The sequence below is a fragment of the Elephas maximus genome, chromosome 5 (genome assembly GCF_024166365.1).
Source record: "Elephas maximus indicus isolate mEleMax1 chromosome 5, mEleMax1 primary haplotype, whole genome shotgun sequence".
Lineage (NCBI taxonomy): Eukaryota > Metazoa > Chordata > Mammalia > Proboscidea > Elephantidae > Elephas > Elephas maximus.
In genome coordinates this window covers 3,708,124-3,731,183 of record NC_064823.1, presented here as the reverse complement: position 1 = coordinate 3,731,183, position 23,060 = coordinate 3,708,124, and the positions used below count along the sequence as shown (strand labels likewise).

At 42.6% G+C, this 23,060-nt stretch overlaps 1 protein-coding gene across 2 annotated transcripts in view; it reads right to left on the bottom strand.

Annotated features, from left to right (window-relative positions):
• SETD7 (SET domain containing 7, histone lysine methyltransferase) overlaps positions 1-22,439 on the bottom strand; it is a 69,654-nt gene extending 47,215 nt beyond the window's left edge. The window contains exons 1-2 of one of the 2 annotated variants that reach the window (XM_049885255.1): positions 21,760-22,439; positions 11,783-11,912 (exon numbers count right to left, since the gene is read on the bottom strand). In XM_049885255.1, coding sequence (XP_049741212.1) covers positions 11,783-11,912; positions 21,760-22,174 — 545 coding nt within the window. In that variant the 5' untranslated portion in view covers positions 22,175-22,439. The remainder of the gene's footprint in view (positions 1-11,782; positions 11,913-21,759) is intronic. The other variant, XM_049885256.1, reaches the window with a different exon arrangement.
• Between the last annotated feature and the right edge of the window lie 621 nt (positions 22,440-23,060).

Here is a 23,060-nt window from a genome sequence, read left to right as displayed (position 1 = left end):
AACTTCGCTAGGCTATGGTTTGGCCAAACACTAGTCTAGTTGCTGTTTCATAACTTAACGTAAGGTAACATAATATAACATTTTATAATGTAGTCACTTTCTGTAAATGTAATCTCCGGTAATATAATCAATCAGTTGAAAAGGGAGTTTCCTTACAGTATGTTCTGCCTCCAGACTATAAATAGATATTTTGGCAGAACTCCCTTCTCTTTTCATTCTGTACTCTTGCCATCTCCTGATCTAGGGATCTTGGGATACAAGTATGCTGAAGTCTCTAGGCTGCTGCTTGACCTACAGATTTTAGTCTTGCGAGTCCCACACAATCCTGTGAGCCTGAAGGAGACTCCAGCCTGTCACATGACCTATGGATTTTAGACTTGCCAGCTCCCACAGTCACATGACCCAATCCTTTGAAATAAATCTCTCTCTCTCTCTCTATACACATTTATGTGTATATATATATATCACTGGCTCTGTTTCTCTAGAGAACCTTAACTAAGACAAATACTAACCATTTTCATAATACTCCACAGCATCTACTAGTGCCAAATAGACTCCAGGGCACACCAGCCGAATTTCAAAATTCCTTTCTCCTCACTACATAAATGCCTCTATCTCGGGACCAAAGAGTATATGCTAAGAGGTCGCTATTACCAAATCTTAAAACAATTTTCTTCTTTCCTTTAAGAAGTGGGAAAATTTGAAGCAACAGCTGTGTTAACAGACAACTTCAAAAATAAAGTCAAGTCTTCCATTCACTTCTCAGTTGTGGGATAAAGGATGAGTGGTCTGACTTTAAGTTTCCAACTTAACAAGGCAGTTATAATAACTTAGCTTTCTCTGTTCTACACTTTGTCACCTGTCAAGGGAAAGACTAACTCCTGATTATAATCTCAAAACTAGCAAACATTCTGAACCTGAGACAGTGGTACACAGAAAACAATGCAGACCTGGATTCGATTCCTACTATGAGGCTTAACAGGTTTCAGTTGGGCTTCCAGGCTAAGACATGCTAGGAAAAAAGGTCTGGCAATCTACTTCCAAAAAAATAAGCCAGTGAAAACCCTTATGGATCACAACGGTCCAATCTCATTGTGCATGGGGTCGCCATGAGTCAGGGATCAACTGGATGGCAGCTAATAACAGCAACAGAAATAGTCATTTCCTTATTTTACTTAGAATTTATTTAACCAAGATGCTTAAATTCTCTGCCAACAGTGGTTTACCTCTGTGACACGGGCATGGGAGTAAAAACAAAAAGGAACCACTTTCACTTTTTTCTATTCCTTGAAGTTTTTATTCCACCAAGTTTTTATTACATTTGTAATTTTTACAAAATTTAAAATTTTCCTCCCTGCATCTAGGTAAACGGTAGTCGTTAAAAAAAATTAGCAGGGCCATTTCTCCTGGTGATCTGGATATTTAAAATTTCTATTCAGATTTGTCATATTCTATGTCAAGGGAAAAAAATAGATTCTAGAACTTCCCTGATATAAATTCATAATTGTTTAGAATCTTCTCCTAAATTACACATCCAGGTTTGGCTTTTATATAAGATTTGAAGGCCAAATCTTCCATCACTACACTTGGTAATTTCCTTTCTCTCTTGATAAACGTGGGTTCCCACAATTGCAAACGAACCCTTCGGAAGGCACATAAACCACCATTACAGGTTTGAACAACCTCCTTAAGCTCTAACAGAAACTTTTTGTTTCCTCACCTGTTATTTCAAACTCTTAATTTCTGACTTTTGGGAGGAATTTTTCCATAACAAAGACTGGCAGTAAGTGGACAGCATTCCCACTTTATTTTACGTACCACATCAGACCCTAAAAATTGGGGGTAGGGGCTAATGTTGAGAAAAATTAATAGATAATTGTAAATAAAAGTGATGATTCACGTAGAGAAGCCCTGGTGGCACGGTGCTTAAGAGTTTGACTGCTAACCAAAAGGTTGGCAGTTCAAATCCACCAGCCGCCCCTTAGAAGCCTTATGGGGCAGTTCTACTCTGTCCAATAGGGTTGCTATAAGTCAGAATCGACGGCAACGGGTTTGGTTTTCGATTGTCTTCATGTAGAAAGAGCTGACTTCTTCATAACCAAATCCCACACCTCCCTTAGCAAGACCTACTAGATTCCAAGGCCTTTCTTCAGTCAAAAGACCATTTCATTAATTTTTACACCAAATCCTTTTAGCAGATGTCTCATACAGGATCAGCAGAGAGCTTAGGAAAGAAGACACAAGGGCCTTTTGAGATCCTGTCACCACACTATTTCATCGTTTGTAATAAAAGCACTGATACTGACCTTTCTGCCCTCAAAGTTTTTTTCCAGTTGCTGCTGAGTGGACACTGACACATGGCAACCCCACGTACGTCAGAGCAGAACTGTACTCCACAGGGTTTTTAGTGGCTGACTTTTTAGAAGTAGATTGCTAGGCCTTTCTTTCAAGAAAGTTCTGGGTGGACTGGAACCTCCAATCTCTCAGTAGCAAGCACATTAACCACTTACAGTACCCAGGGACTCCCTCCAGGTATTTGCCCCTATCTATCTGAAGAAGACAAAAATAGCCTCTTGAGCTCCTCGCTAATACTATCATTCTTGATTCTACTCTTTGACCTATGTTTCTACAAGTGTTTTAATGGTAGGTATAAAAATTTGTGAATTGGTGGCTCAAAAGGAAAAAAAAAAAGTCAATGAATTTTTTTCTATCCCATAGACAGTTACTGGCCTAGTGCTTCGGTCTGGCCAAATGCTTAGTTTTTCAAGTCATGATACACATGCCAATTACTGTAATTGTACGGCACACTGGGTGAGTGGATGAAGCTGCTTGGAGCCACAAGTGAGTAGCTTGACAGGGGAAGATGGAGTTCTTGGGAACTCTCAGGCCCCACCTGGCTACCGCTCAGTCTAAGGAGATCAGCATCTCAGGCTAAGCTCGTTCTTGGCACACTGGTTCGGGAGCTTGTGCTCACCCTTCAATACTCTGTATTGGGTCTGTGAAGAAGTCAGTGATCAACAACACTACATTAAACCAAACCTTCCCAAAGAGTTGCTCAATGTTGACTATCAGATTTAAAGCAAGACTATATCTTTAAACATCCCTATCTGTCATCACGGAAACTCTGGTGGCATCGTGGGAAAGAGCTACAGCTACCAGATACATGGTCGGCAGCTCAGAATGTTTTCTTAATAGATTTTATTATGCCAATTGACTTAGATATTCCCTGAAATCATGGTCCCCAAACCCCTGCCCCTGCTACGCTGGCCTTTGAAGCATTTGGTTTATTCAGGAAACTTCTTTGCTTTTGGTTTAGTCCATTTGTGCTGACCTCCCCTGTATTGTGTGCTGTCTTTCCCTTCACCTAAAGTAGTTCTTATCTACTATCTAATTAGTGAATACCCTTCTCCGGCCCTCCCTCCCTCCCCCCTCTCGTAACCACAAAAGAATGTTTTCTTCTCAGTTTAAAGTTCTTGTAATAGTGGTCTTATATAATATTTGACCTTTTGCATCTGACTAATTTCACTCAGCATAATGCCTTCCAGATTCCTCCATGTTATGCAGTGTTTCACAGATTCCTCACTGTTCTTTATCGATGCATAGTATTCCATTGTGTGAATATACCATAATTTATCCATTCATCCATTGATGGGCACCTTGGTTGCTTCCATCTTTTTGCTATTGTAAACAGTGCTGCAATAAACATGGGTGTGCATATATCTGTTCAAGTAAAGGCTCTTATTTCTCTAGGATATATTCCAAGGACTGGGATTGCTGGATCATATGGTAGTTCTATTTCTAGCTTTTTAAGGAAGCGCCAAATCGATTTCCAAAGTGGTTGTACCATTTGACATTCCCACCAGCAATGCAGAAGTGTTCCAATCTCTCCACAGCCTCTCCAACAATTATTCTTTTGTGTGTTTTGGATTAATGCCAGCCTTGTTGGGGTGAGATGAAATCTCATTGTAGTTTTGATCTGCATTTCTCTAAAGGCTAACAATTGTGCACATTTCCTCAAGTATCTGTTAAGCTCCCTGAATGTCTTCTTTAGTGAAGTGTCTATTCATATCTTTTGCCCATTTTTTAATGGGGTTATTTGTCTTTTTGTAGTACAGTTTTTGCAGTATCATGTAGATTTTAGAGATCAGACGCTGATCAGAAATGTCATAGCTAAAAACTTTTTCCTGGTCTGTAGGTAGTCTTTTTACTCTTTTGGTGAAGTCTTTGGGTGAGCATAGGTGTATCTAGTTTTTCTTCTGCATTCTTAATAATGTTTTGTATACTGTTTATGCCATGTATTAGGGCTCCTAACGTTGTCCCTATTTTTTCTTCCATGATCTTTATAGTTCTAGATTTTACATTCAGGTCTTTGATCCATTTTGAGTTAGTTTTTGTGCATGGAGTGAGGTATGGGTCTTGCTTCATTTTTTTACAGATGGATATCCAGTTATGCCAGCACCATTTGTTAAAAAGGTTGTCTTTTCCCCATTTAACTGTTTTGGGGACTTTGTCAAATATCAACTGCTCATATGTGGATGGATTTTTGGATGTCTGGATTCTCAATTCTGTTCCATTGGTCTATGTATCTGTTGTTGTACCACCACCAGGCTGTTTTGACTACTGTGGCGGTATAATAGCTTCTACAATCCGGTAACGTAAGGCCTCCCACTTTGTTCTTCTTTTTCAGTAATGCCTTATTTATCCGGCGCCTCTTTCCCTTCCTTATGAAGTTGGTGATTTGTTTCTCCATCTCATTAAAGAATGTCCTTGGAATTTGGATCGGAATTGCATTAAATATACAGATCGCTTTTGGTAGAATAGACATTTTTATGTTACGTCTTCCCATCCATGAGCAAGGTACGTTTTTCCACTTATGTAAGTCTCTTTTGGTTTCTTGCAGAAGTGTACTGTAGTTTTCTTTGTATAAGTCTTTTACATCTCTGGTAAGATTTATTCCTAAGTATTTTATCTTCTTGAGGGCTACTGTAAATGGCATTGATTTGGTGATTTCCTCTTTGATGTTCTTTTTGTTGGTGTAGAGGAATCCAACTGATTTTTGTATGTTTATCTTGTATCCCAATACTCTGCTGAACTCTTCTATTAGTTTCAGTAGTTTCTGGAGGATTCCATAGGGTTTTCTGTGTATAAGATCATGTCATCTGCAAATAGAGATACTCTTACTTCTTCCTTGCCAATCTGGATGCCCTTTATTTCTTTATCTAGCCTAACTGCTCTGGCTAGGACCTCCAACACAATATTGAATAAGAGTGGTGATAAAAGGCATCCTTGTCTGGTTCCCGAACTCAATGGGAATGCTTTCAGACTCTCTCCGTTTAGGGTGATGTTGGCTTTGGCTTTGTATAAATGCCCTTTATTTTGTGGAGGAATTTTCCTTCTATTCATATTTTGCTCAGAGTTTTTATCATGAATGGGTGTTGAACTTTGTCAAATGCCTTTTCTGCATCAATTGATAAAATCATGTGATTCTTGTCTTTTGTTTTATTTATGTAGTGGATTACATTAGTTGTTTTTCTAATGTTGAACCATCCCTGCATACCTGGTATGAATCCCACTTGGTCATGGTGAATTATTTTTTTGATATGTTGTTGAATTCTATTGGCTAGAATTTTGTTGAGGATTTTTGCATCTACGTTCATGGGGGATACAGGCCTATAATTTTCTTTTCTTATGGTGTCTTCACCTGGTTTTGGTATCAGGGAGATGGTGGCTTCATAGAATGAGTTTGGTAGTATTCCGTCCTTTTCTATGCTCTGAAATACTTTTAGTAGTAGTGATGTTAACCCTTCTCTGAAAGTTTGGTAGAACCCTGCAGTGAAGCCGTCCGGACCAGGGTTTTTTTTTTGTTGTGAGTTTTCTGATTACCTTTTCAATCTCTTCTTTTGTTATGGGTCTATTTAGTTGTTCTGCCTCTGTTTGTGTTAGTTTAGGTAGGTAGTGTCTTTCTAGGAATTCATCCATTTCTTCTAGGTTTTCAAATTTGTTTGAGTGTAGTTTTTCATAGTAATCTGATATGATTCTTTTAATTTCAGTTGGGTCTGTTGTAATATCACCCATCTCATTTCTTATTCGGGTTATTTGCTTCCTCTCCTGTTTTTCTTTTGTCAGTTTGGCCAGTGGTTTATCAATTTTGTTGATTTTTTGAAAAAACCAGCTTGTGGTCTTGTTAATTCCTTCAATTGCTTTTCTGTTTTCTATTTCATTTAGTTCAGCTCTGATTTTTATTATTTGTTTTCTTCTGGTGCCTGTGGGTTTCTTTTGTTGCTCTCTTTGTATTTGTTCAAGTTGTAGGGATAATTCTTTGATTTTGGCCCTTTCCTCTTTTTGGATGTGTGCATTTATTGATATAAATTGGTCTCTGAGCACGGCTTTTGCTGTGTCCCAAAGGTTCTGATAGGAAGTGTTTTCATTCTCATTGGATTCTCTGAATTTCTTTCTTCCATCCTTAATGTCTTCTATAATCCAGTCTTTTTTGAGCAGAGTATTGTTCAGTTTCCAGGTGTTTGATTTCTCTTCCCTGCTTTTTCCTGTTATTGATTTCTACTTTTATGGCCTTATGGTCAGAGAAGATGCTTTGTAATATTTCAGTGTTTTGGATTCTGCTAAGGCTTGCTTTATGACCTAATATGTGGTCTATTCTAGAGAATGTTCCATGTGCCCTAGAAAAGAAAGTATACTTGGTTGCTGTTGGGTGGAGTGTTCTGTATATGTCTACGAGGTCAAGTTGGTTGATTGTGGCAATTAGATCTTCCGTGTCTTTATTGAGCTTGTTTCTGGATGTCCTGTCCTTCACTGAAAGTGGTGTGTTCAAGTCTCCTACTAGTATTGTGGAGCTGTCTATCTCACTTTTCAATGCTGATAGAGTTTGTTTTATGTATCTCGCAGCCCTGTCATTGGGTGTATAAATATTTAATATGGTTATATCTTCTTGGTGTATTGTCCCTTTAATCATTATATAGTGTCCTTCCTTATCCTTTCTGATGGATTTAACTTTAAAGTCTATTTTGTCAGAAATTAATATTGCCACTCCTGCTCTTTTTTGATTGTTGTTTGCTTGATATGTTTTTTTCCATCCTTTGAGTTTTAGTTTGTTTGTGTCTCTAAGTCTAAGGTGTGTCTCTTGTAGGCAGCATATAGACGGATCTTGTTTTTTAATCCATTTTGCCACTCTCTGTCTCTTTATTGGTGCATTTAGTCCATTTACATTCAGGGTAATTATGGATAGGTATGAATTCAGTGCTATCATTTTGATGACTTTTTTTGTGTGTTGTTGACAGTTTCTTTTTCCCCACTTAATTTTATGTGCTGAGTAGATTATCTTTATATATTGTCCTTTCCTCATATTTGTTGTTGTTGATTTTGTTTCTGCTGAGTCTCTATTTTTTTCTTGTATTTTATTTTGATGAGTAGGATAGTTTGCCTCCTTTGTGGTGACCTTATTATTTACCCCTATTTTTCTAAGTTTAAAACTAACTTTTATTTCTTTGTATTGCTGTATCTTCCTCTCCATATGGAAGGTGTATGATTACATTTCTTAGTCCCTCTTTATTATTGTAATGTTGTTTTCTTTTATATAATAACATCGCCGTTATCCTGTGTTGGGCTTTTTTTTTTTAATAATCTTGTTTTGTTTTTTTGGATTTCTCTGACTGGGTTGACTTCTAGTTGCTCTGCCCAGTGTTCTAGTCTTGGGTTGATACCTGATGTTATTGATTTTGTAACCAAAGAATTCCCTTTAGTATTTCTTGTAGTTTTGGTTTGGTTTTTATGAATTCCGTAAACTTGTGTTTATCTGGAAATGTCTTAATTTCACCTTCATATTTACGAGACAGTTTTGATGGATATGATTCTTGGCGGGCAATATTTTTTTCCTTCAATTTTTAAAATATGTCATCCCATTGCCTTCTTGCCTGCATGGTTTCTGCCGAGTAGTCCAAGTTTATTGGCTCTCCTTTGTAGGTGACTTTTTGTTTATCCCTTGCTGCTCTTAGAATTGTCTCTTTATCTTTGGTTTTGGCAAGTTTGATTATAATATGTCCTGGCGACTTTCTTTTAACATCTACCTTGTGTGGAGTTCGATGAGCATCTTGGATAGACATCCTCTCATCTTTCACAGTATCAGAGAAGTTTTCTGCCAGCAAATCTTCAACAATTTTCTCTGTATTTTCTGTTATCCCTCCCTGCTCTGGTACTCCAATCACTCCTAGGTTATGTCTCTTGATAGAGTCCCACATGATTCTTAAGATTTCTTTGTTTTTTCAAATTCTTTTATCTGATTTTTCTTCAAATACATTAGTGCCAAGTGATTTATCTTCGAGTTCAGAAATTCTTGCTTCTACTTGCTCAATTCTGCTCCTCTGACTTTCTATTGTGTTGTCTACTTCTGTAATTTTATTGTTAATCTTCTGAATTTCTGATTGCTGCCTGTCTATGGATTTTTCCAGCTTATTAAACTTTTCATTATGTTCCTGAATAATCTTTCTAACTTCTTCAGTTGCTTTATCTGTGTGTTCCTTAGCTTGTTCTGTGTATTGTCTCATTGTCTTCCTGATGTCTTGAAGGGTTCTGTATATTAAACTTTTGTATTCTGCATCTGGTAATTCCAGGAATGCACTTTCATCTAGAAGAAAGTGTTTGAGGGCCTGTTGAGGTGATCATGGTCTGTATCTTTATGTGACTCAATATTGACTGTTGTCTCTGAGCCATCTATAAGTTATTGTATTAGTTTATGCCTGCTTACTGTGTTGTAGCTGCTTGCTTTGTTTTGTTTTGGTATACCCCTATGGGTTGCTTGAGCTAGCTAGCTAGCTTGATTATTTTTGCCTTTGGAGCTCTGATGTCCTGTCCCCAGATGGCTAGAGCTGTTATCAGGTATATCAGTCTAGGAGTCCATTCAGTTTTCTTGTATGAATTCAGCTCAGGTTTCCAGGTAGCTGATCATCAAATGTGTGGTACAGGCTCTGTCCTACAGTCTTAGAGGGGCAGGGGTGATTGGCATATATACTGGTATATGACTGCAGCAGGGGGTCACCCTCTGAACAAGGCAGGGGGCTGAGAACCGACCCAAGTATCTCTGAGGAAAGTGCGTCCCTGCTCCCTAGAGCATGCAGGGGGGCGGGTTCTGCAGATGGACCATGGGCACCCAGAGTTTTTGGTTGTAAGGACTGGGAGGTACCAGTTATCTTTGGACCCCTGTTGCGGGTGGCTGGTTGACCTGAGTGGAGCTACCAGTCCTTAGGTCCCTGATGTGGGTAGGTGAGGCTCTTGTTTAATAGGCAAAGCAATGTCAAACATCAAACACACACCTCTCCACCGCACAGCTGGAATAGTTAGAGTCTGCCAACAAGAGCCTATTCTCCTGAAATAGGCCCACACAGGTCCATGCAGAAGGGAAAGGTGCTCAAAGTCCACGGACAGTTTATGCCTGGACAGGAGCTGCTTCTGTATTGAGCTCCCCCGGTTAGTAGAACTAACAAATTATCTTTTCCCCCAAATGCAAATTTTTTCCTTTCCCAAGGCCGAGAGGATGGCTCTAGGTGCTCAACAGTGTCTATCTCAGGCCCAGGGGATTCAGCCGCTGAAGCCGGTTTGGGGGCGGGGGGTGCATTAAAATATACGCGAGTACTTAGCTTTTGCCGAGAGCGCCATTCCTCAGGTTCCGCAAGTGTGAGTGGGCTGTGTGGCTGGCTGCCTCTCCCTGAGGAAATAGCAGCTGAACGCTAGTACCAGCCCGCTGCCGCTTCGAGAATGGTGCCTAAGGGCTCCCTGTGACTCAGGTCCAATAACTCCTCTCCACTTCTGAATGGGCTCTTCCTCCCCCCTCCCCTCAGTTCATTTTCCAAGCTTGCCTTTGAAGCTCAGGGCTCCCAGCTTGTCACAAATATACTCGTTTCATCTGTTTTTTTGGGTCTTTGTTGTAAAGAGGGGTCGCCTGAAGTGTCTGCCTATTCCGCCATCTTTGCTCTGCCACTGGTCGGCAGTTCAAATCCACCAGGCATTCCTTGGAACTCTATGGTGCAGCCCTACTCTGTCCTGTAGGCTCACTATGAGTTAGAACTGACTCGACGGCAATGGTTTTTTTTGGTTTATATCTTATCATGTAAAACTAAACAATAGTTTAGCTTAACTAGTAAATAATGTCTGCCTTAAGCAATATGCTCTTTTAAGATCTATTTACATGTTTTTTACGTGGGATCAAAGCGACATCAGCAACTTGAAAGATTAGATAGAAACTGTAGGGGGCTATGAGTTTATGTTAATGGGGGAGGAATAACTCAGAGAAGGAGGTGAGACTGGTTGTACAACTTGAAGAATGTAGTCAATGTCACTGAATTGCACGTGTAGGAACTTGAATTGGTGTATTTTCTTTTTGTGTATATTCTCAAGAACAACAACAAAACAAATTGTTTTAAAAAATAAATAGAAGGCAATTTTTAAAAAGTTCTACGGATGGGATTGCATTGCTTTCCCCACCCCTCTCCCATATATACCTGGTGGTATAGTGGTTAAATGCTACAGCTGCTAACCAAAAGGTTGGCAGTTCAAATCCTCCAGGCACTCCTTGGAAACTCTATGGGGCAGTTCTACTTTGACCTGTAGGGTTGCTATGAGTCGGAATCAACTTGACAGCACTGGGTTTGGTTTTTTGGGTCTCCCTTATACCAGATAATTGGGAGCCTGAGGAACCACTAACATCTTCAAAAACAACCCATTCCACTTAGAGAAAAAGGATGCTGGGTCACATGCTAGTCCCTGAAATCACCCTTCCGTTGCCAGCTTAGACATTTCCTTTCCCAAAGGAATTCCAAGGTTTAGGTAGCCCCTGCAGAATCCTGCAGCCTGTATTGGCGAAATACATTTTTGTATTACCTGATACACTGGTCTGAAAACAGCTAGACCTTCCCATGGTTCCGAATTCCTCTAAATGCTTAAAAAATTCACATGGTCACTCTTTTCTTCTAAAGCTGATGTGACTTAAAAGTCACCGTTGGGAAGTTGGGCCAGTGTGACCCTACCTCCTCTTGACAGAGAAAAGTCCACAGTCATTACCACCTATCACTGCGTCCTCACACAGACGGGGAAAACAAAGTAGAAAAAACCCTGTTGTTGCTGTTGTTACCTGCTTACGAGTCAGCCCCTGACCCATGGCAACCCCATGCTCAATAAAATGGAACACTGCCTGGCTTTGCGCCGCGACTGAGATTGGTTTTGCATTGGGTTACTGTGATCCACAGGATTTTCAATGGCTAATCCTTGGACGTAAATCACCAGGCCTTTCTTCCTTGTCCATTTTAGTCTGGTAGCTCCACTGAAACCTGTTCAGTATCCTAGCAACATGGACACCTCCACTGACAGACAGTGGCTGCGCATCAGCTGTGCTGACCAGGAACTGAACCTGAGTCTTCCTCGCGGAAGGCGAAACTTCCGCTGCTAAACCAGCAACGGCCCCGCCACACACAAAAAGGAACCCACTGTGGAAAATACTTCAACTAGAATGTGGGAAACACTAGTTATGACATCAGCGTTAAGGTGTCACACATAAAGACCAGTTACCCCAAAGACAAATATTTTAAAAATTGTTGAGTGCTAACCTGCCACCCAGAGCCCTGGTGGTGCAGTGGTTAAGAGCTTGGCTGCTACCCAAAAGGTCAGCAGTTTGAACCCACCAGCCGCTCCTTGGAAACTCTATGGGGCAGTTCTACTCTGTCCTATAAGGTTGCTATGAGTCGGTGCTGACTCGACAGCAATGGGATTTTGGTTTTACCTGCCATCAAAGAAGAAGAACTTCCCCCGTCCATTCTTTTCTCCGTGAACAAAGTTCCCCTCAAATCTGTCAGTAGAGGAGTAGGTGACGGTGCAGAATCCGTGTGGTAATCCATCATCATCCAGGTGCCCTGAGAGAAAGGAAACCACAAGGCAAACCTTAATATCTTCAACGCTCCCCCACCAACGCATCAGCGGTCAGATGCTGCCTGGCAACCCCTCTGAGCTGCTAAAGAATCCCTTACCTGTGTGGGTACTGAACCCACAGATGTTTCTCAACTCATCTGCATCAGCATGACCAACTGGATTGTTATGTACACTGTGTGAGCCAAGAGGCCCACAACAGACTTAGACACATTTCAGAATATGAACCTAAAATAAGTTTGTATTTTACTGGAGATTGAGAGTAATTATCAATATAATGTTTGCAGTGCATGTTACAATCTACAAAGTACACTCCTACATTGTACTTCTCATATCTGGAATAAAACAAACAAACAAAAAAACCCGAACCCCCACTGCTGTCGAGTCAATTCCGACTCACAGTGACCCTGTATCTGGAATAGATGCTCCCAAATGCTCACGCTTAAAACGCTCATGCTCAACTGAGACAGCACTGGCTTATAATCTACCGCCTGTCATGGACTGAACTGTGTCCCCCAAAAATGTGTCAACTTGGTTAGGTCATGATTCCCAGGATTGTGTGGCTGTCCTCTATTTTGTGATTGTAATTTTATGTTAAAGAGGATTAGGGTGGGATTGTAACACCCTTACTAAGGTCACATCCCTGATCCAATGAATTTTTTTTTTTTTTTTTATGGCCAGTACCAGCTTTTATCTTACAAAAGATAAAAGGAAAGGGAAGCAAGCAGAGAGGGGGGACCTCACACCACCAAGAAAGAAGCACTGGGAGCAGAGTGCATTCCTTGGACCCAGGGTTCCTACACAGAGAAGATCCTAATCCAGGGGGATGATTGATGACAAGGACCTTCCTTCAGAGCCGAAAGAGAAAGCCTTCCCCTGGAGCTAAAGTTGGACTTCTAGCCTATCCGACTGAGAGAATAAACTTCTGTTTGTCGAGGCCATCCAATTGTGGTATTTCTGTTATAGCAGCACTAGATGACTAAGACACTACCAGATACATTGTCTTTGCAATAAATTATCTAATTCTAGAAATAAAGTACGCAATATGATTTTACATATTATTATGTAGTTTTTTTTTTTTTATGTAGTTATTAGCCTTAAAGAAGCCCTGGTTGCGTAGTGGTTAAGCACTTGGCTGCCAACTGAAAGGTTGGTGGTTTGAGCCTAACCAGCCACTTTGTGGGAGAAGGATGGGGCAGTTCTGCTCTGTCCTACAGGGTCACTATGAGTCAGAATCAACTCAACAGCAGTGGGTTTGGTTTGGTTTATTAACCTTAAACTTACTGTTTTACTTCAAAAATCTTTTAGCTTTGAATGCTTAGTAATAAGCTTATTACATGTCCTCTGCCACTTTATTCAGAAGGTTTGTATTTTAAATGTAGCTAGAAGTATCCACATGGCCATTTAAATGGTGATTTAGTTTTGTTTTTTTTTTTTTTTTTAGTATAGGGGCAGTTATTACACTGTGATCTTTAAATTGTTGGTTCTTCCTGGGTCATAGACAGGTACATTATAATATTTGCTTAAAGTCTACGTTTATGTTTTTAATTACCATCTACATATTTCACAAAACACAGGAATCACCTCACTGAGAATAATCCCAGTTATTCTCGTGAGTTGATTTTGTGATGGCAGGTGAAAATGAAGGCAGTAATCTACTGGCCTTTTCCTGGGCTACCCCGAGTCTTGGATAAAAAAGGTATTAAACATTGTGTGCAGTGCAGGGACATTAAACACTTAAATGTGGCTTCCAGGTGGCTCACAGATATAAGACTATAAAGAAAACACACACCATACCACCATAATGAAGGTTTTAATTTCCTAAAATGTTTTCTTCTAAAGTGAAAAAAAAAAAAAAAAAAAGAACATCCCATGGAAGAGATGGTAAGCAAGCACTCTTATAATATATTTTTTAAAAAGTACACCCACTCTTCACTTATTGACATGATTAGGTTCCAAAGACCAGGTCATTATGCAAAAATCACTGTTATGCAAAAATGGAGGATGACCCCATAAGATAACAAAATGGAGGGTGACAAGATCATTACAAAGCTGCCAAATTACATCATTACATAACTACCAAACCACTGAGAATCAGGCCCAGCCAAGTTGATACCTAACCTTAACCATCATAGGCTGCGTTAATCCTGCCTTGCACCTTGGCATTTGTTACTGCCAGGCATACATCGTTAATGCGCAAAATATTTGGATAGTAGATTTTTCACTATTGCCTTAAATGTGAAATGTTGGATGACGAGATAGTCGATAAGGGAGGGGTAGGTGTATTACTGATAATATAAAAATAAAACAACAAGGAACAATACAATGTTTTATGACTACATCTGACTGTATAGATTAGTAGAATATATTACAATAAATCATGCCAACTTAAATAAAATCACAATAGATATAATTCCTTTATACTTAACAAAAACTTTTTTTATCAAGGGCTAGAAAATTAATGGCCTGGAGGGAACTAGGCCACACTTGCTTTCCTCTCTCTCAAAACCCAACTGCATGTGACATAATTGAATGACACTTGAGTCACATAAATAATTTGGACAATTATTTTCTAAATATCTACTTATGTTATTTCTACTTTTTTAAATGTTAAATCTATATTTTTTCCTTTTTTATAAAAAAATCACAGTGTACAGCTAAAAATTTGCTTTTATGAAATGCTGGAATCAAATTAAACACAGCCATTAATATTCCTATAAATTCAGCTTCCTACTTTTGGTTTTGGTATAAATATCAGAATAATCATTTTAGCCTCCCATTAAAGTATTTACTTGTTTGTTGAAAATGTTTTCCTCGTAGAAAACAGTTCACACATTTTCAGATTTTAGAAAAAGTTAATGTTGGATAAAGTTTGTCAGTCCACTTTAGTAAAATAAACATGAACACTAAGGGGAAAAACCCAATGCACATTTATTTCCATCTTCCCTCAGTCACAGTACCCATTGCTGTTGCGTCGGTCCAGACTCAGCAACCCTATAGGACACCGTAGAGCTGCCCCATCGGGTTCCAAGGCTGTAATCTTTAGGGAAGCAGACTATCGGGCTTCCAAGGCTGTAATCTTTAGGGAAGCAGACTATCGGGCTTCCAAGGCTGTAATCTTTAGGGAAGCAGACTATCGGGTTTCCAAGGCTGTAATCTTTAGGGAAGCAGACTGCCACATTTTCTCCTGGGAAGCCAGTTGGCGGTTCGAACTGCTGGCCTTCTGGTTAGCAGCTAAGCACATAATCGCTGTGCCGCCAGGGCACCAGTCACAATAGTTCTGTCCTATTTCTGAATAAAACACTGAAGTTTCACCCTTAGCACGGACTTTAGATATATTAGCAAAAACTTTAAAAGTCCTTAAGGAACAGGACTGATCCCAACTGACATGAGAACAAAATATCAACCCCGCTCCACGAAGGACACTGTCGCAACCACTCTTTCAACAGGCCAGTGAACAAGTCCCATCATCCTCTTACTGCCTTGGGAGAGAGGAACAGAGAAGGGCCACTGAATGATTCCTGCTTCTCTAGTAGCACTGTCTTTAGGAGTTGCCCGCATGTGTGGCCCTTCCCTGCCATGATAAAGGTTTTTAGCTTGCTTATTGGGAGAAAGCTCTGGAATCCCCCCATCAAAACTCCAGTTGACCAGTTGTCGTCCAGTGGACTCCAACACACGGCAACTTTGTGTGTGTCAAAATAGAACTGTGATCCATAGAACTGTCAATAGCCTATTTTTCAGCAGTAGCTTGCCAGGTCTTTCTTCCAAGGCACCTCTGAAGGAACCTGAACGTCTAACCTTAAGCTTAGCAGCTGAGTGTGTTAACCATTTATATACAACCCAGGGACTTCCTATCAGACCTCAGCAGGACCCTTTGTTGGCTCATTTGTTTTATTTTGTTTTCTTCTCATCCTCTGAAAAGGAGGATGAAGTGATCAATTACCGGGAGCTAGAAATGAACAGTTGCGATCATTCAAGATTTCTACCCTGAATATTTAATAGCCTGGCGCATTTTTCCCAGCAGTAGAACTTTATACCTAAAACAACAACAGAGAGACTTTGCAAAGAAAAAAATGTAGAGAAAAGGCTGGGCTGCTGTGTCCTCACATCCCCTTTCAGCCCTGGTGCTACAAGAGCTTCTGGTATGCTATTCAAATACCACGTGGGCAACAGGATCATGCAACATACTGAGATACAGAAAAAGTTTACGCACCTACCATGTATGTAGCACTGGGTTTTGCGCTTTCCTGTTATCTAAGGCAAACCTCACAACAATCCTCCAAATTTCCGTCTTACAGACGAGGATGTTAAAGCAGGGAGGCTCCATGACTTGCCCAAGAATCACATCAGCCACTCTGAACTGGTGATGAACGCTGGAAACTCCTCTCCCAAATCTTTCAATTCCTGTTTCTCTAAATTAGGGCAAATGGCAGAAAGCCCTTTCCTCCTTGCTGGTGGTGGATGGAAAACAACAACAAAACCAGCCTGTTGCCTTTGAGTCGATTCAGACCCGTGGCTACTCCATGTATTACACAGGAGAGCTGCTTGGTCCACAGAGCTGTCTTGGCTGTGATCTTTATGAAAGCCGATCCCCAGGCCTCTCCTCTGCAGCACTGCTGGGTGGGTCCAAACAACTAGCCTTTAGGTTAGCAGTCCACAGTCCAACTGCATCACTCAGGGACTGAGAGTGGAAGAAGGTGCCTCTAAAAAGGTAGGCACCCCCAGGTCCCCGGTAGAGAAGTGGAAGATGTCTTAGTAGTTAATATAATTCTCTTAGAACCCCCAAGACTTTCAACAGCATATCCTGGCTGTAAATTCCTACCCCTTCCAAGTGTTACCTAACTCAAAGGGAAACACCAGCCCTCCCTCTCAGATTGAGGTCAGTTTGTAAAATGCACCATGTCTGCCAAGAGCCACACGGCCAGTTCCCACTAAACAGAGGGCGAGCGTCAGGCCCAAACAACAGGGTAAATTAACTCGAATGATTGCTCTGTGGTTATAACGCTGTCCCAGTTAATGTACCATCTATATAGCCACAGAATGACTTTAAACATTTACAGAAGTTGGAGGAAAAAACTGCAACAGTGTCACAAGTCTACTTTTTCACTTTGTTCTAAAGATCATTAACTATCAAGCAGACAGAAATTTAAATTTCTCCCCTCTGAGCTTTTTCCTTAACCTGGTAACAGTCAGCCCTGTATTCTGCGTGGTGATGGTAACGTCTCAGCAAAGAAAATTCTCTCCAGATCAGGCACCCAGCTGCTTCTGGAAAGAAGCTCTGCCTCAGGCTTACTCACAGGAGATCTGGGAGTAGTGTGTGTGCGTGTCTGTTTCCCTCAGAAGAGGCCCTTACACACACTGTTGGTTTTGTAGAATAGAATACAGCTTTAAAAATAATAATAAAAAAAAAGGTACTATTAATAATAAAAGGTGAGCTTATTCTGTTTGGAGTCCTGGTGGCACAGTGGTAAAGAGCTCGGCTGTTAACCAATACGTTGGCAGTTCGAATCTACCAGCCATTCCTTGGAGACCCTAGAGGGGCAGTTCAGCTCTGTCCTATAGGGTCACTATGAGTTGGAATCAACTCGATGGCAATGGGTTTGGCTTTTGTTTTTTTATTCTGTTTAACGCAAAGAACATACCCTCATGATCATGTATCTATAAACCAAAAAACCAAACCTCATTGCCATCGAGTCGATTCTGATGCATAGAGACCCTACAGGACCGAGAAGGGCCCTCTAGGGTTTCCAAAGCTGTAATCTTTATGAAAGCTGACTGTCACATCTTTCTCCAGCAGAAGGGGTGGTGGGTTTGAACCGCGGACCTTTCGGTTAGCAGCTGAGCACTTCACTATTGTGTACCGGGACTCCTCTTAATGTATTTATACACAACTTGATTTTTAAGATTAATTCTTTGTGAGAGCTCAATTATTCGTTGTTAGGGCCATAATTTGAATGTGTGGCCCACACGGAGAGGGTGCTATCAGTACAGCATGCATTTTTCTTAGATACAAGAGCACTAGCCATCTTATTGGAGGCAAGTAGAACCGTTAATAAAATATATACATATTCTTAATATGCTGAGGGAGTAAGACAGTGAAACCCTGAGATGGTTATTTTCATTCCTGGCACCTTAGTCATGGAATTCTGATATTTCCCCTTTCTGAGCATTCTTCCTCAGTGTCTCGTACATGTTTCTAGGCCTTTCCATTTTCTTCTGCCACGGTCGCTGATCTGGGCCCTCATAACCGCCAATCGAGGAGCCCTGGTGGCATAGTGGTTAAAGTGTTCAGTTGTTAACTGGAAAGTCAGTGATTCGAACGCACCAGCAGCTCTGTGGGGGAAAGATGTGCCACTTTGCTCCTGTAAAGATTACAGCACCCTATGGGGTACTTCTACTCTATCCTATAGAGTCGCTATGACTTAAAATCAACTCAGTGGCAATGGGTTTGGTTTTTGGTTTTGAACTGCCCATTGGGGCTGTTGGAAAGTGCCTTTTAAGTACCCACCTTACCTGCGGTTTCAGCCCCTCTTACTGCCCTGCTTACCATTGCCTGTCAACTTTCCCAGAGCAAAGCTCCGATCCGGTCATTCCCAGCTCTAGAGCCTCCATGGCGTCCTACGGCTTCCAGCAGAGTCCACGTTCTTAGCCTGTGAGCTGGGCCCAGCCTCCTTTCCCTATCTCACCCTGCACTTTTCCTCTTCAAGCCCTATATTATAGGAGAACTGAGTGATTAGTCTGTGAATATGCCTCCATAATTCCATACCTCTACGTCTTTACTTAGGAGGTTCCCCTTCAACTCTGTATCACTTCTGAGAAATCTCTCTCCACTTATTTCCCCAAGCTGGAAGTAAGTTTTCGCTTTCTCTCAACCACCACAATTCATCTGTATAGATATGATGTATTTATCTGAAACTGTATTAGGGGCCATATTGTATTCACCTTTGTATCTATGGGTAGACAAAGAAATAGATACAGTAATAAATATTTCTGCTCCCCAGGGCCTTGAAGAATAACATTGGAAAACCAAACATCACTCTCCATTGAACCACTGAGCCTCAGAGTTTTCAAAAAGCCACAGCAGGAGCTCACGAGGTGTCCTTAGGGCCTCTGAGGCCCAGGGCTTGCCGCCTTCCCAAAGGAGCCCAGCAGACACAGGTACAGAGTGCTCCCTCCTGGCCCACCCTCCCCTTAGGGATTCGTCCACTCTGAGTTTAGAACTTCACCTGAGCTACAATTCCACCCTTAACAGAGAACCAAAAAGTCTATGATGTGACCAAAGACATTGAAATCAGTTTCTTCCCGAGAGTAAATTTCTAAGGAGGAAGAAAAAGAAGACAAAGGATGTCTGTTGCAGGCTTAGTAAGTTACATTTTCTTTCCCTAAATACATTTTCTGAAAGTCACCCTGCATCTTAACTATTTTAGCTAATTTAAGGAATGATGCTTAATAACCCAAAGGAAACGTGCTGAGAAAACAGTTGAAAAAATTAGCAGATTGCGAGTAAATAACAACCAGAGAGAATTAGTTTTCTACAGTAAAGCTAGGGTCTATACACACCTTTCTCCCTGAATTCTACCAGATTCAACCTTTAATGAGTTATACTGATAAAGAATAATAACTGCATAACATTTAACTGTCGCTTCCAAATTCAGTTTGTAAACAACTATTTTATATACTTGACAGGCCCATTAGAAAGAAAAAATGTGGGGAGACAGTATGAGATGGTAGTAGAGTGGGGTTCTGAAGGCTCCGTATCTGTCTCCCCACCTAGCTACGTGACCTTGGATTAGTTAACTTCTCTTGCCTCAGTTCCCTCCTCTGTAAAATCAGGATCATATGAGCACCCACCTCATAAGACTGAATGGAAAATAGATATGAAACACTTAGCACCGAGCCTGCACATCATGAAAACAGTTATAATTTACAAGTAAATTATAACAATAGCTATGACAATGAAACTATTGAGAACAGAGGCTCTGTTTACGGAGGGTAAGGTAGAGGAGATAGAACTTAAAAAACCAAAATATTCAGACTAGCTTCTCTTTGGGAAAGTTTACCACATTGTCTCATGCATGTGTTGGGTGATGAAGTCAAGGGCATTATAGACAGCACTAAGAATGAATGGAGAAAAGCCCGGGGGTGCAGTTTACTGTCCGTGCCTAGACACTGCTCCAGTTTGAGCCTGAGACTCGCCTAAGGACTTGGAAAGGTTCTGAGTTCCTCTGTTTACAGTTAGGTACAATTGAGTCACCATGTGTCCTGGATTGGCCCAGACATTCAAGGTTTATTAATAGTTCCCCCTCTCATCTCAGAAGTGTTCTGATTTGGACAATAATGCATATGGTCACCCTAGAAAACTAGTAAGAACTTGCCCTGATTCTAATCCACCAGACAATCTCAAAAACAACACCCATACATTTCTAAAGCCACTTGTTTACATTCTGCAAATGAGCCTAAGGACCAGGGGACACAGGTCTTCAAAGGGGAAGGTGCTTCAGTCTGGAGAGCACTGCTGTTACCAAGGGTTTACTTTAAATTTTTACAAGTAAACCTAACCTTTGAATAATGAGAGCAAAACCCATCAATCTGAGAACAGCATTTTCATCCTTCTTCTTTTTTTTTTTTTTTTGTAACAAGGAAGCACAAGAAGTCAGTAACTTTTAAATTCTAAGAAGGCTTCCTATGGATCAACTGAATGTCTTTGGACCCCAGTATGCCCCCACATGAGCTTTACTTATTAGATTGATACATAGCTCTGTGAGTTCAAATCATTATGCAAATTTTCTTAACTTAAAAAAAAAATTACATGCTGGCTTTGATGCTGGATGAAGAAATAAGAAATTTTACAAGTTACATTAAAATGGATACCTTTTAGAGAATTCAGAAATACTATTCTACTTTATGTCATCTTAAAACCTCTGGTGTACTTCAAAAGGAATCAATTCTGTTTTATAAAAATATAAAAATGTATTTCGTGCCTCAAAGAAGAAACAACTATGTGCCCTAATACATTGGTACGATGTCACCACTTTTTCTTTACTGTTTGTGAAAAACTTGTTTACACCAATTAGATAGAAACAAGATTCAACCAACGCCTAAAAATTTATTTACTTAGATGCCTGGTTTAAAATGTTCTGGAATAATACCACACAACATTGCAAAACATCACGACGTACCGTCTGGGGGTAAAACCAAATAAATAAATACGCTAAAGAGTATTTTCCAATATTCACTGTACAAAATCATAACACTTCAGGGTACAAACAAGGAGATTGTATAACGTCCCCACCTCGTTTTTTTAGAACTAGCGAGAGGTGGAGAAACTCAGCAAAACAAAGTGGCAACAAAAGTCGGGGGAGGGGCGCTAGAAGAGAAGGGGCGGAGAAACACGACACCAAAGCGGTGATATCACCCACAGCCAACTGCGTGGAATTCAGAAAGTTAAGTATCACCCAGCAATTTCAGTCCCGGCTTGCGGCGCGCCTGCACAGCGTGGCGGCGGCGGCGGCGGCGGCACCGGGACTGGGAAGCAGGCAGGGGGAGGGGGCGGTGTGGCTGAGTTCGCTCGAGGGCAGGAGAGGGAAGGGTCACCCGCCTGCCGGACTGTACGCGTTCAAGCCCCGAGTCGGGACTGTGGTCCCTGGCCCGCAATGATTTCATCTTCTCGTCGGGCCACGGCTGCCACGTGCCAGGTCCGGCCCCGTGCGCTGCGCCAGGGGACTGACCCAGGCCCGGCCTCGGGCGCCGCGGGGCGCAGCACCGAGCGGAAGGAAAGGGCTGGCGACGGAGAGGAGCTCGGGGTGGCCAAAATGGGGTAGGGGGATTACTCACGGAGACCGCTCCTAGGGTCTGCCTTCTTGCGCACCGCTCCTCCATCCCCGAAAAGAGGGAGGCCGGGGTGCCGGGCAGGATTCGCAACTCCGAGGGCGGATGCAGGCTGCGGCTGGGCGGGATGGATCAGCCGTATCCCCCCAGGGGCTCCGGCCCGGCGGAGCCCGGTTCCCGGCCTGCGCCTTGCCGCGCATTGCGTGCCCCCAGTGGCGTAGCCGTGGCTACCCGGCCCCCACCGGAGCCGGGCAGCCGGCCACCCGCGTAGCGGACTGTGGCGGCCGCGGGGCCCGGTGCCGCGCCGGCCGCTGCCGGCCACTCCTCCCGCGCTCCGAGCCCTCCGCGCCTCCTTTCCTGGCCCCGAAGAAATGCTTGTACCTTCCACCGCCTCCTCCACCATCTCATCGTCGCTATCCATGGCGGCTGGGGACCCTGCCCGGCTGTGGGCCGCGCTGCTGCCTCCCGTCCCTCCTGGTGCTCCCGGCGGCTGAGCGAGCGCTGGGGCTCAGCCCTGCGAGTTTGGAGGAGGAGGAGGAAGAGGAGGAGCAGTCGGGGCTGGCTCGCACTGCCTCCCCCTACAGCCCTTCTAATTCCTTGGCCTTCAACTGCTGCGGCAGCAGCCGTCCTTCCTTCGCCCACTTGCCCCTCGCCTCCGAGGCTCCCGGGTGACGCTGCGGTCGCCGCCGCTGCTGCAACTTTCTCCTGTAATACCCCCTCTTTGTTATCGAGCAGCTGATCCGCTGACATCACCCGGCGCCGGTGCGCTCCCTCCCTCGCTGATTGACAGTTCCCTGTCCCTTCCCAGAAGTAAGATTCCTTAAAACGAAAGACGCTCCGGGTCCGCGCAAACTCTGCGTCCCAGCCAACAAGCCCCCGGGCCCATCAGCGTTTATCTTTTGCTTATGCGCGACTTGGCGAGCTCTGAGCGCGCCATGCGGTCCTGGGCGTCTCGGGCTTCTTGCGGACACTTCAGACCACGGAAGCCGCCTGTGGGGGCTTTGCACTCTTGACCTCCAGGTGTGCTAAGGGCAACTTGGAAGTCCGTCGTGCAGTGCCAGTCGTCCCTCGTCGGGTCAGCGTCCGAAGAGCAGAAGAAGCGTTTCTGACGCTCTTGCTCCTCTACTTCCTCTAGTCCCCACTTCACCCAGTTTGCCACCCGGAGCCGCACGAGTGCAGCACGCACGGGAGCGAGGATGTCGCCGCAGCCCCGCATAACCTCCGCAAGCCGGTTTCCCGGACTCGACGGGGTGTCATGTGACTCCGATTCCGCCGGACTGTGGGTCCCACCCCAGCGCGCTTCGTTC